The 14038-nt window shown below is 43.4% G+C and overlaps 1 protein-coding gene across 1 annotated transcript; it reads right to left on the bottom strand.

Annotated features, from left to right (window-relative positions):
* Window positions 1-823: 823 nt before the first annotated feature.
* On the bottom strand, window positions 824-12175 carry snap47 (synaptosome associated protein 47). Its single transcript, XM_049012033.1, has 5 exons — window positions 12062-12175; window positions 10909-11450; window positions 9783-10291; window positions 8956-9086; window positions 824-4696 (listed from the first exon to the last, which is right to left on the bottom strand). Exons 2-5 carry the CDS (start codon window positions 11403-11405, stop codon window positions 4550-4552), a joined length of 1284 nt encoding a protein of 427 aa, XP_048867990.1. The 5' UTR covers window positions 11406-11450; window positions 12062-12175; the 3' UTR covers window positions 824-4549.
* Between the last annotated feature and the right edge of the window lie 1863 nt (window positions 12176-14038).

The following is a 14038-nucleotide window of genomic DNA, read 5'->3' as shown; positions in this document are numbered from 1 at the left end:
GAGCAGTGCTGGGGTACAGATTCAAGTTATCTTCAAGACAAGTTCTCAGGAACGAAACAGATCTTGGAGGTAGTTTGCTGTAGCACCATTCAGATGACCGTGGATCAGCCATTGCTATGGCTGGAAAGACCCTGGACTCACTACCAGTCAACGCCCATGTGGCGTCTTAGACAGGTTTCACTGCCAGTACCCTCTGTCTCAGACAAAGTAAAACCGGCTTGCTAAGTCAGTGCCCCCTCACAAGATGGCGCCCTAGGCAGTCACCTGTCACCCAACGGGTTGACTAGCACTACCTGGACATTACGCTCTTTATCCAATCACATGAACCGACATGGCTACCCTCACTAGTCAGCCTGGTTCATCAAAACAAACACGCAAGCTCTCTTTTTCCACTCCAGGGAATCCACCGCAGCGCATTTCCAACAACTCACCTTTCACCGCCATCGGCTACGTGTGCAGTTCCACAGCATTTCGGTTTATTAGCCGATTTGCGCTGTTTTCTCTGGCATGGGCTGGGTGGGGGGAAAACTGGCCACACACTAAGGAGGGGCAGATCGACAAACACAGCCCTGCTAATAATCTTCGACAGTTTCACAAATTGTTTCTGACACACAAGTTCCCCTGTAATTACAAATAGAAATCTGACATCGTAACCTCTCTTTAAATTCATTTGAAACATCAACAACTCATTTCAGACGGCTAGAAACGCTGAGAGTAGAGTACAGGTTTGCTTGTTTGAATGGGTTCAGTGTCACTTCTGATATTTGGACCTTGCACAAGTTTCAAAGAAAATGTGCACAAAAAAAGGATAAATGATGCTATATTGATTCTTAGTACATGGTTTAATCAACAAATTAACACTTACACATGACATTTTAAATGCAGCTTAAATACATCAGGCAATTAACGGGACAGCTATTAATAAAGGACATTACAAGGACCTTTACGCACATTTGAAACAAGTGGCTATGTCTGCACAATTAACACATCACACATGCAACCAGAGTCTTCTAGCAGGTCAAGAAGAACCAGCGGGTACCAGTTCCACTGAAGGTCAGTCTAATCTGTATGATTTTGTTAATGATTAGCCAAAACTAGTTCCATTGTGTGATGGCGCATGAGTTAAATCGAAGATACAGGACATTTCAGCACATGGGAGTTCATGGGATGATCAGTGAAGAACCCACCAATCAGAGCACACTTCAGGGAGGCGTGGCAGTAGGGGAGCGCGGGAATGGACCGGTCCACCACCCTAAACAACCACACAGAGCCTTCAGTATCCTGGAGCCCACCCAGTCGCGGGCACAACAGCAGGGCATACCGTTCGCCAGCATTTGCGTCAACTACACCACAAAATCGGAGATTGTTTACATAGTAGATGTTATCGCTCGCTTAGGGATGGGTGCGAGGGAGCAAGGGGTTCTGTTTGACTACTGCAAGCCAAGCGCCTGCATGATCCAGGAGGACTGACGAGGCAGGCAGCAAACATCCGTCCCATGACGGATTTACAGTACTGAATGCTTTTCCCCACAGACCACCTCAATCGATCCCTGAAAATGGAAAATAAAGAGTTGTATGATATTTAAAAAAAAAAAAGTGACGATGGTTTCAGAAAAAAAAAAACATTTCCATAAGAGCGGGTTGTTCAATATTTCTTTAATGCGTTGTTGCATGTTTCCCTGCATTTCCTGCACTGACGCTGCTAAAATACACCGTAATACATGTACCTTGATTGTCACTGCACATTAAATGGAGAAAAAGACTAACTGGTTTATTATTCATGTTACTTAAGGTATTAATGACTATTTCAGACAGTATATTATACATAATACAGTATATACACTTCCCGCCCACCCCCGAACTTTCTGCAACAAGAATTATCCTCATAACTACCTGCATATATCCGCTGCAGTTTAATAGCTGGAGCAAACATGTTAAAGTGCCAAGAAATACGACCGAAATCATAAAAAAAAACAAAAAATTCTACCCTCTCACACCTTATAAACAAACAGAGAGTACAACATAACAGTTAAAAATAAAAAGTTTTTAAAATCACATTTACAGTTTTATACCTTTCCTAAGCATGACTGACGCCCAGATCTTCCTACCTGCGGTGGTGGGGGTCACTCATTTAAACAGCAAGGACAATGTGTCAGTTTCTGCATTTTCCTGGCCTGCCCAACTAAAGCGAGCAAAGGCAAACCCCAGATGAAGGACTGCACACCACTGTCAGCCATTTCTGCTCAGATACTCCTGGTCAAACTGCAGAGTGAGTGGTTGCTCTTCACACTTTCCTGTTGCTGGTGTGCAAAATTCTGTAGTGCAGTTTCCTTTTATATTTGAAATTCCATTTTTTCCCACAAGCGCCTATTTGTCCCTTAATTTTCCCTCCCAACACTGTCCAATAAATAACCAGGTTGGTTAAGGGCACAGGGCTATAATTCCAGCTCCATCCCACTCAGGAAAGAGAGGGTCTCCCATACAAAACGTCAGTACCAAGCTTAGAGATAATCACCATCAATACAACTATTAATTACAAAATTAATTCCATTTCTTGTCTTTATTTTCCCATCAGACAAAGACAGACTCTGCTTCCTCCTCACCAGCCTCTCACCTCAAAGGAAAGTACATCCTGCATGTTCTAGTAGGGGCACCTCATTCTTCTCTCTCCCCAGTCTCTAATGCAGCATTTCTAAACCCGGTCCTCAGGGACCCACAGACGGTCCATGTTTTTGCTCCCTCCCAACTCCCTACCAGACAGTCCACATTTTTGCTACCGGGAGCTGGGAGGCAGCAAAAACATGGACCGTCTGCTGGTCCTCAAGGACTGGGTTGGGAAACACTGCCCTAATGGGATTGCTCCAGCTACAGGAAATTAAGTCCGGAACACCTTGGGCCACCGAGGGAAATGAGCAAGACGTGACGTCCTGAGCAAAACTATGGGATGTCTAGACCTCCGCAATCACACAGAGGATTCGGTAGCAATGGCCACCGTTTCCTCAGCATTTCATTAGTTGTACTGAATAAATAGATAAACTTATGTAAACTCGGCAAATGAATTAAACCAATGTCTTGTCATACATTAAAAAAAGCTACATTATCAAACATCAAAACAGTCCACAAACCACATATATACACATATATACAAATGCCAGTGACATACAGCATACATTAAGCTACACAAGTATGGCCAGAAGCCGGAAATTCAACTGTGAAGTAGAACATGTATCTCAAATCAAATAAAATGAGCTTGTTACTTCCAGCTATTTAACGATAAAAAAAAAAATCAATTTCAGCCAAAAATGGTGTCATCTGCTGTGCTATCAATACATTCTTCACATGTATCATCTATTCATACTTCCCCGTACTGTTTAATATGCATATTAATCATCATCGGCGTGTCCATGCGGTATCTGCTGTATATAATCACAGTCAATGCTTAAATTTTACTTGTGCAAAGCTGCCAGCAAAAAGCAACAATTTGATATCTCTGGTGTCCCGTGTAGTGGAAATATTTTGGAAAAACACTGAGATTTTAAGATGAACCGTAAACTTTTCAATGGGCTGCCCATGAAACTGGAACCGAGCAGTTTCCATTCCACCCTACAGTGAGGGGAAGGCAGCCGCAAGGGCTGCTGGGAAGAAAAACCAGCACACGTGATTGGCTAGTTAGTGCCAATTAAAAACAGGTCGCGCCACACTACAAGCCTCTTTTCTTTCTTTAGTCACCAAGAAGGGAATGATAGCTGGGATCCGATTAAGATCCTGACCTCAGGCCTGACTATGCATATGAGGATTAAAAGGCAATTAACTCCTACAATAAAACCGTATCCAAAACTCTATCTTCACTGCCGAATTGGTTAGATTTTTTTTTAAAATCCAGATATGAAATTCTATAACTACAGCTTGAATGTGATGTGAAAATGTATGACTCCCAGTTCCACACAGATATATATGTATGTGTGTGCGTGTGCTAGCGCAGTGTCTCCCCAGTGTGGGCACATGCAACATGCCAGGGTTAAGTATGGACATGCACCTATTACGCACGCTCAGTCCGCTACAAGGACCATTTACTACATGCTCCTCTGGCTATACTTCCAGTATCTGGACATTTTTTTTTTTTAACAGTTAGATGCCTAATGTTCTGTTATTCCTCTGAGTAATACAACAGGCTGAAAGACCCCTAACATATACAACCTCCACTGCGACTGCTGCACAAACAGCATCTGAAAAGGAGATTACCCAGTCCCAAAAATGCGTCCAAAAACAGACGTGTCAGTTCGCTGCCACCCAGCGCCCATGCCAAGAAAAACAGCACTATCGAATAAAACCAGAGGCTACATTAAGGACAGATTTGACTGGTCCGCGGCTGCAGTCCTGGAGGTCACTTCTTCAGTCCATACAGTGAACACCCAAGGCACCACGCTGCCTCCAGGGAATATGAGGACATTGTCCAGGCCAGTGAAGTGGAGGCAAGCAAGGGAAATTAGGTGCTGGGAGGGATTACAGGCCACCAGACATGGGGGACGGGGGCGGCGGAGCCCGAGATTCACAGCAGCTTCCGCATGCGCCGGGAATGTCTGTCGATGTTCATGGTGGCGCGGTCCGTGGAGGAAGCCAGGACGTCCAGAGCTTCGTCCTGCCTCTCCAGCTCCGACTCCGCCTCCAGGGCTAGGTTCTTCAGCTGGAGCAGCATCTGGGCAGCCAGGAGGGGATAAAGCACAAGCACTCAGGCCCAGAAAGCAAGGCACCTGGGCTCACAGTTAGAAAAATGTTTAAAGCTATGGGCCCGAAGGGATTCTGAGGACACTCTCTCCTACCAGAATAAGAACTGGAGTTCAAGATCTCATCGAGGCACTGCTGGTTAGGAGAAGGGTTTATGGGGACTGCATGAGAGTTCAGTGGCATTCCTCCAACCCATTCAGGGAAAAGCTCAATTTCCATCTCAAATGAAAGCTTGTAGCAAAGCGTGACCTGGTGAGTGGAGTGGCTGGAGCAAACCAGTGGAAGGCCAACCACAACCTCGCAAGAGTCACCCTCAACTCCACCACCGGGGATTTCTGACCTAACATCGCAACATTTAACCCACGGTCAACATCAGTCATACTGTGGCAGGCCGTACCAGCCAAACAAACAGGGGAATATGTAAGGACAGAGAAGTGGAATATCTCAGCTGCTCCTGGAAGATGTTTTGTTACAGAGTACGGCCTAATGCAATAATCAGAGGCTACCTTTCTGGTAACACACCAAGTATACGGTCCTGTTTATTTTGCAGAACATGGTTTAATCTCCTTCATTTTAAAGCAGCTACGATCAAAGCAAATCAAAGGAAATAATTAGAAAATGTTTAAACGATATTATTGCAATCATTGTCTTTATAGTGTAGTTAATTTCTTGAGATGTTTGAAAAGAACTGAAACCACACAATGGTGCCAGTGACCGTACGTAGCTGTGGATAAAGGTCATACAAGTAGCAAAACAATACCGACAGCCACTGTAACTCCGCATTGCGTACTTATGATAACACCATTGTGTGAGCGCTTGGAAAAATGCTAGAAATTCTATTTTCCCATCCTGAAAGGTGTTTAATAAGCGAAAATTAACAGCATGAATTACTTTACCAGTCAATACAGACCTTGGCAGCGTGAGAATTCAAACACTATTGTAACGCACCACTCCGCACTGATGAAAGGAATGAACTTAATTTACAGCCCAGTATTGGGCGAATTGTAAATATTTGATGAATACGCTAACTGACTGCCAATAATGAAACGTTTATTACAGAAGTGCGGAAAGAGGTACGAGGTTCAATCGCTGGTTCGCCGCAAACTGCCGACATCCTTTTCATACCTTTGCTTCTTGAGATTTCTCGCCACCTCTGATGCCGCGACTATGCCTGCTGCAGTGACTGATCACTTTTTAAGTGGCTCGTCAACGACAGGCGGTTCCATTAAAGGTTCATGCTAAGAAAGCATACAGGTTTATCGGTATCCGCCTTCAGACAGTTGCTGGCAAAATTTTAAATTGCTATAAGATGAACAAAAGTAAAAATATTACTTTTTAAATGGGATTCTAACATGGCTTGACAAACACGCCATATAACGTCAACGTCAATTCCCTGAAACACGTTAAACAACAACCATGGGCTACCCACAGATATTTCAAGGGTTCAAGAGGGCAACTACCAAGAATGCTTAAGACAAACATCTCAGTTTTCTTCTCTGTGACACCTACCGCTTGAAAGAATTCATTAAACACAACCGCCTCTCCAGCCCAGGTATAACACTACCTACCAGGAATCACATAAACAAGAATTTTGTTGACCACGGCACTGAGAAGTTGGGACAGCAACTTAAAATACAGACTTCACCTTTAACTCCACCCACACAACATAGAGATTTGCATCTAAAACTAGATTTCACACTTGAACACTAATACTAAATGTGTTCCTTTTTTTTTTTTTAATTTACCAAACCGGGACAGTGGAGTTGACTGTCCATTCAAAGTCTATGTCCAAAGCAGAATTTGTGTACATTCTAGTGAAGAGACACCATTTACTCAAACAGCTACAAAGTCTATAAGTAAAGCTGGCATGAGAGGGAATCAATTAGCATGATTTAGAGAGACCTTTAAAGTACAAAACAAAACACCTGAACCTGTCACTTCATATTAACGGAAGGACCTAGATGGGCATCTAAAATATAACCAAGTTTGTATTAAGCGCAACACCTCCACAATACTCTCCATAAGGAAGAAGGTCTGGTATCACGCAGGCTAAGGCTAGATTTTATGAAGGATGCTACAATTTGTGAGAATGCAGGATGTCCTCACAGCAGGAAGAGGAAGCAGAAGCAAAGCTTGGAGCGGCGGATGGGAGAAAGACGCGAAAACTTCATTAAATCAGACCCACATGCTGACGGAACACATGCGTGCCTGTTCCAGGAAGCCTAATAAAGTGCACGGCAAACCACGCTGACACTCAATAAAGCACCAGTCAAAAGTGTGGACACACCTACCCACAGGAAGGTTTGTTTATACTATCCGCTACACTTTAAAAATTAGATGTATACATATTATGGATCCCGTTGAGCAAATTCTCTTTACGCTTTTCCAAACTTGCTCTCTGTAGGTGAGAGCAAGCTGTCTGTGAAGGGCAGCCACCCATAGCGGCAGCCAAGGAGCTGGGGGTTAGGGGCTTCGCTCGAGGACTCGCAGACACACCAAGGCACAGAGGCTTACCTATATGAGCCACACGCTGCCCCAATGATTACAGAATAGAGATATAAAAACCATAAAAATACATAAAATTCCATATATATGGATTATCTGTTGACCAAAAAAAGTATTAAACAAAATAATAATTGGGGTAGTTCTGTACGTTGAGACCGGGTTCAAATCCCGGTGTGTGATCTCACTATCGAGCCCTTGAGCAAGGCCCAACATATATGCTGAGCACTCAATGGCTGATTTTCCTTCACTCTCTGGTCAAACTCCTCCAAAACCATCTATACTGTGTTTAGGTCAGGTGGGCAGGTCATGTAACATGACACTATCACTCTCCTCTGTAGGTAGCTTGGCACATCCATACATTTGTCTGGTACTATACACATATAAGACATTAGCCGGAAGCTTGGCATTAGCACACTATTCTTTTCCTGGAAGACCTAAAATTGTCCTTAACCGAAAAATTGGAGCGACATTTATAACAGGTCAGAAAAAGTTGTAGACTTAACTTAGTTGCAACACTTGATGAAATAAGGAAATCGGACAGAATTCTTCAGCCACAGTGCGTGAGACAAACTTCATTTCCATCGCATTTGTATCTTTGACATACTTGTCAAGTTACGAGGCATTTTTTAGGAGACAAAGCAGTCATTTCTGGGGGCTGCATTTTCGCGGCATGTACCACAGCTGCCATCTGGCTTGGAGTCTGAGGATTCCTGACAAAGGCTTCGCCGGCTCTATTCTCCTCTGTCTCTCGTCTTCTGTCGCGTAATTGTCAGCATGAAGGCTTGCATTCATGGAGTAAGACAGATGTCGATAGCCAGCTAACACCCACAGCGTAATCCGTGGCTAAATTTCTCCCCTCCTGGAACAGGCCAACTACAACTGCATTTCTGACAAGTTGTAAACATGCAGTGTGTATGGAATTAGGGGACTGGGATGATGGAAGGCAGCTAAGGCAGACAACCCACAGCACAATCTGTCAAGTCATTGTTGTGCCCCATAAATAGGCAGAGAACCTGGGGTCACTTTTACAACAATCAGCAGCTCTCAGAAACTGATTTGGCCAGAGGCAACTCACAAATCATAAAAATCTCCCGATTTCTCCCTGCAATGGAGGACTTTTTCCCTCTGGGAGAGGGTTAGATGTTTATCACTACACAGCCTTCCTTATTTAACCTGTACCTGCTGATTTACTATAAAGGCTGTTAGAAATAAGCATAAATTCAAACAACAAGCACAGCGCAAGCCATGCCAGTTCATTTCCGTTTAATCATTTGTAGAAAATGAACAAGCCCTTTAATTTATAGGCCGGACAATATTTCCATACTTGTTCCAGCAAGCTTTTACTGTTCCGTGCTTTGTGCAACGTAATCTGAACAATAAAATACACATTGCCGGCATTTCAAATAAAATAACCGACCTACAATCAAGACGTGGTTTGTAATTCCTGGATGCACCAAACCTTTTCCTACTGCACTGCGATTTACATCTAAAAATAAATTCCTCACACTAATATCAGTTACAAATAAAAGATAGCTGGCAATAAATGATATACTTTGTTTTTTAATGCTGTCTACTAAAATAATCTGAATGGCTTCCAAAGTATTAAAACATACTGGATGTTCTCTCTCCCACTTCTAAAGCCAGGCAGGACTGGAACATGATGCCTTCTGGAGGGTGATGACGGACTAATAAACATTAACTAGAGTGGCAGAGTGCAGCTCTCACCTGCTTCAGCTCCTGAGCTTCTGCCTCTGTGACAGTGGGCTGGAGGACCTTCACTTGCAGCTGGGTCAGGTCTCCTGCAGGAACCTCCATGGGAACCTCTGTTTCATGGCAGTGCTGGAAGAGGCTTGTTGCTGGGGTGCAGGAAACAGTGACATACTATGTTTCTGAAATGTGCGAAGCTAATAAAACCATTAAGGTGAAATCTAAAGGAAACAAAAATCAAGTACAACTTTGCATTTTGTACAGAGAATAAAGACTTTGGCTACATCCGTCTTGCATACAACTAAAAACACCGCTGCAAAAAAATAACAGATAAAAATATTGGTCTTACTGAATTGTAAGTTAGCTTCATGAATCGCTGTAAAAACTGCTTGACAAAGGTCTTTTACTGCCACCTTGTGGTTAACTGGAATAACAGTATTTTCCTTGAAGGTTTGATTATTTTTGCGCTACTCTGAGTCATAATTATTAGATGGGACGGTTGTTGACTTACCACTCATAGCAGCTGCCCCTAAAAATCACATGCAAGTTCCCAACAAGTAATCCAGGTAAAGTATGGCAGGTATGCTGACTATATGAATAACAGTGAAAGTGTAAGTTTACAAAATTGAAAAAGAAAACCTATATTTTGACTAGGCAGAATGCCTACTAATGAACAAATCAACAGCTGGGAGGACATTTTCGAGTAAACACTTCACAAGGCTGTGATGCAACACATGTATTTGAGTACAAGTGTAAAAACATGTTATGGCTTTACGTTGCGCCATCTGCTGGACATCGCATGTACTGCACTTAGGACCAGAAAAGCTCATTCACTGGCTCAATACCTGCGCTCCACACAGAATCTGCCCCTTCAGGGTTACAGGGGGATGCAGCTGGGGTGGTCTGGAAGGCAGAGTATTCCGGCATGAACTCCACCTTTTTCTTGTACTGCATCTCCAGAACAGACAATACCTCAGGCATCCGAGCAGACAGCAGCCGGTAGCTGATGTCGGGCTTCCCGATGAAGCGCTGCCGCACGCTCAGCTCATAGGGGCTGTGCACCCGCACGTCGTCCACCTCCCCCCTCTCGAAGCAGTGCAGCAGCCGAGAGCTGCTATCCCGCACCTCCAGTGAGGACACCAGCACGGTCAGGCTGCCGGGCTTCAAGTCCAACTGTCCACCTTTCGAGACTATGGCCGGGATGCTGACGATCAACCCCTGCCTGCCTGCCCCCTTGGAGCCAGATCCCGAAGCATGGGACTGGGCAGCCTGCTCGCACTTGGCCTCCTGTTGGCTCTTCCAGGGCAGCTTGCCAAATGGCCACCAGGGCGGCGACTCTAATTCTGAAAGTAGCCTGTATACAGTGATTAGGGAAATGGAGGGAAAGGGTAAGCATAGTCCACTCCAGCTTACAAAGTTACCAGAAAACATACAAATGAGGAATATCAACAATGCAAATCACCTTCTACACTCTTCTACACATTTGCCCCATTCCAGTGACACCTGAAGTAAACTGTGTACCGGAGTATTTTTACAGCAAACAAACTTAAAACCATGAGCTGTGCAGTTCTATGTATTTTAACAGTGATACTGTTTTGCTAAATCCTAATTCCACTTAAATATATCATAATCATAGGCTAATATTTGGCCACGCGTAGCCTGTGATTTTTTTCTGACGTCTGTGTTCAAAAAAATCTAGCATCAGCAAAAAAAAATACAGGCTACATGTGGCAATCAGAGAAACCTTAAATCCATCCAATCAAACGCCTTGTGAAGTGCCAGTACAGCTGCCATGTTGGTGTTATGCAAAGATTACTAGTTTCACTTTCTCTCTTTCAGAGATTATCACAGGAGAGTAAATGAATAAACAATGTGAAACCAAAGTCGACAACTGTCTGAAGGTTTCTGACAAGCACTGGTGCTGTTATTCAGAATAAAGTAGTTTGGAAGAGAGATAGCTGTGATATATACTTGTCTGCCACACCCAAATCCGACTCGATCTTGTCTAGTCCCTGCATGATGTTATCAAACTGCTCCCCCTGGTGGGTGAGGACCTTCCCCGTGTCCTCCAGCCTGCGCTGGGCCCCAGAAACTAAGCTGATCAGCTCTTTCCCTTTGCTTAACGGAGCTGCCTTGGATGTAGGGACCCCCGAAGGAGACAGCAGCCGCTCCCTCCAGAAGTGCTCCAGCACATTGTAGACGACGACACGGTTTGGCCGGAGAGACCCAAACCAGTGCTTCACATTGCCCTCCTCCAGCACCGTGAGGGTGCTGAAAATGAAGCTGGATGACTCCATCTTGATCTCCATGATGCGGGACAGCCGGACGCTAGCCAGGCTCTCCTCGGCCTTGTCGGAGGTGAAGCGCAGGGTGGTGCAGGTTAAGGACAGCGTCCCGCTAACCCAGCGCTTTTCAGTGTTGATGTAATAAGATCCAGGCCAGCTGTGTATGGGAATATCCCTGCTCATCTTGGCTTCCTTTAGGAAGGCTGCAACAGCTGGCTGGTCTTTCACCTACAGCCAAAGTTCATAACACATTTCAGTCTTATACAAGCATCCCAGCCCCGTGTAAACGCTCATTCTGACTGCCTAAAAGCACATCTGAGAGAATCACTTTTTTCATCATTTTGTTTAGGAAAAATACAATACTCAACTGGAAATGGTACAAATCAAAACTTAAAATTTCTTAAGACATTCTAACTTACTGGAAACTAGGATTTGCCAATGAATAGGAATAAGCAACTAATACGAACTGAGAAATATACGAATGTGTAGCTCGTTATAAAAAACACAGAAATCGGGGTGGCTGCTGGTGGAAATACAAATACAGTGATAAGATGGGTCTGTTTACTCGACAGCTCAATAGTCTCTTCCGTCGTGTCTTCGTTAAACTACGCGTCTGTCGGATGTATGAATGTCGCCGGCAAACGAATTAACTGGCTGCTTATCAGTCTCTAGCAGTCTTTTAGCCAGTTAGCTGGATACACTGAATGCTAGCTGGACAGTACGACGGCGGCTCCGTAAACATGACACCGCATTTAGTAATAACAGCTACTGTGTGTCTGACAAACTGTTATATTGACAAAGAGTGTATATTTTATGAAGGAATCGATGCATATTTCGACCTTTCGGTGTAATCTTGCGTCGTGTCACTAGCCAGCTCACTAGCCGCACGTACGTGCTGCCTTTCCATCCGTCTCGCGACACAGGCCCGCAGCGGCAGCCTGGGAACCACAACCTGACGGCGCTTCTGATTGGTTCGCGGCGAGGGGCGTGGCTACGTGACGCTACGCCGCATCCAGGAGCGTGGTGAGGGTCCGCGATGGACTAGACACTGAACGGTTATCAATTTAACTTAAAATAATCGTTCAAGAAGAACGAGTCGTTCAGGATCGACATCAGAAAATTACCTTAAATTTATAACAAAAAAAGACTGAAATTACCCAGATATTCTACCGTGTACTTTCGTGTGTTTAGATTTTAATTGTATTCGATAAGAACTCAATTCGTGTTAGGAATTGTGTCATGCTTCTGACGATTCATCAGGCCTTGGATGGATACAAAGTTATCCTTACCAAAATAACCCCTCAATCAATCTTCCCTGTCCTATTCAGTCTCATCGCATTCATCTTCGCGAAACATATACTGGGAGGGAGGCAAACACACAAATGGGCGCGCGCCACACACACACACACACACACACACACACACACACACACCCATATTTTGTGCATGGGGACTCGCCATTCATTTCTATGGGCAAAATCATAATCTCAACAATGACAACCTTAATCGCCACTCAGCCCTAACCAGAAGTAACCAAACAAAATAACAGACTTTTGACATTTTTAGTAGTTGGATTGCAGGCACAGCTAGATTTTTACTAAACTGAATTTCCCCTTAATTGTGGGGACTGAAAAAATGTTTTTAATGACATTGTGAAGACATTTGGTCCCCAAAGTACCGCATACTTATGCCACACACACGTATGCGCGGGCAGGCACCCGAGCACGCGATATGCCCATCCTTGAGGAAAACAGTATATATGTACCGTCACATACAGTCTGCCCACATATATACTGCATAATACCTAATGGTTTGCCATTTAATCCTCCCCCCTTTCTCCTTCTACAATGTTATTTTTTATTTTACTTATCAAATTAATGACTTTTGAACCTGCTGTGTTTCCTTACTTTATATGAAATAAAAATGACAGGAATTAAAATAAAATAAAAAATAATGGCATTACATCACGCAACATAAGTCACACAATGCGAAAAAAAACCTTGCCAATACAATGGCTTTTTCATTATGAGATAAAAGCTACTTTTGGACGAAAGCACAGAACGTTGCCCAACATGGCAAATGAATTAATCGCATGAATCAATTTTCATTAATACATTTTTGATGGTATTTCTTTGAATGATTTTCCTCAATGCTGTGAGTATTAAATATTCGAACACTGAATCTTCGATCGTCTTGCAATTCTGGCTATGTAGGACCAAACTTAAAGCGATAGACTAGCTCAATGGATTTTCAACCTTAATATTCAAATATCTGAAATATCGTTGCGAAGAAATCTATACCACTATTCCTGCATTAAACGAAATAGCGTTTCTAGAGCTAATTCGAAATAACTAGAAAAATTGGTGTCAGGTGGCGGGGGAACCTATATTCATCACTAATACCCAGGTTTTTTATGTGAGATTCAAGCTTTTTTTGCTCTTGAATTTAACAAATCAAACAGGTGCGAGCGTTAATTAGCTTGCTGCGTTCAGCTGAGCACAATTGCACGCCAGGAGTTCAGACGTTGTATTTATTTTTGCATTTAATCTTTTGGAAAATGTTGTAGGTGCATTTCATGGTGTTAGAAAAAGTCTGGATACTGTGGGCCGAAATTTGCTTTCTTGATGACTTTTACATGGAACACGCACCTTAGCCTTGAACTGAAAAGCCGGATCACTTATGTAAATATCGATTATCTAATTATCGTGTTCTCAGGGGCAGGAATCTGCACGTGTATTAAAAATCAAAGCGGAAATTCATTATTATTTGTAGATTGATAACTTAACAATAATAATAATAATAGCTAGAAGAATTAT

The sequence above is a fragment of the Brienomyrus brachyistius genome, chromosome 4 (genome assembly GCF_023856365.1).
Source record: "Brienomyrus brachyistius isolate T26 chromosome 4, BBRACH_0.4, whole genome shotgun sequence".
Classification (NCBI taxonomy): Eukaryota; Metazoa; Chordata; class Actinopteri; order Osteoglossiformes; family Mormyridae; genus Brienomyrus; species Brienomyrus brachyistius.
Note: the sequence above shows the minus strand (reverse complement) of the source record. Positions and strands in the feature narration are given on the sequence as shown.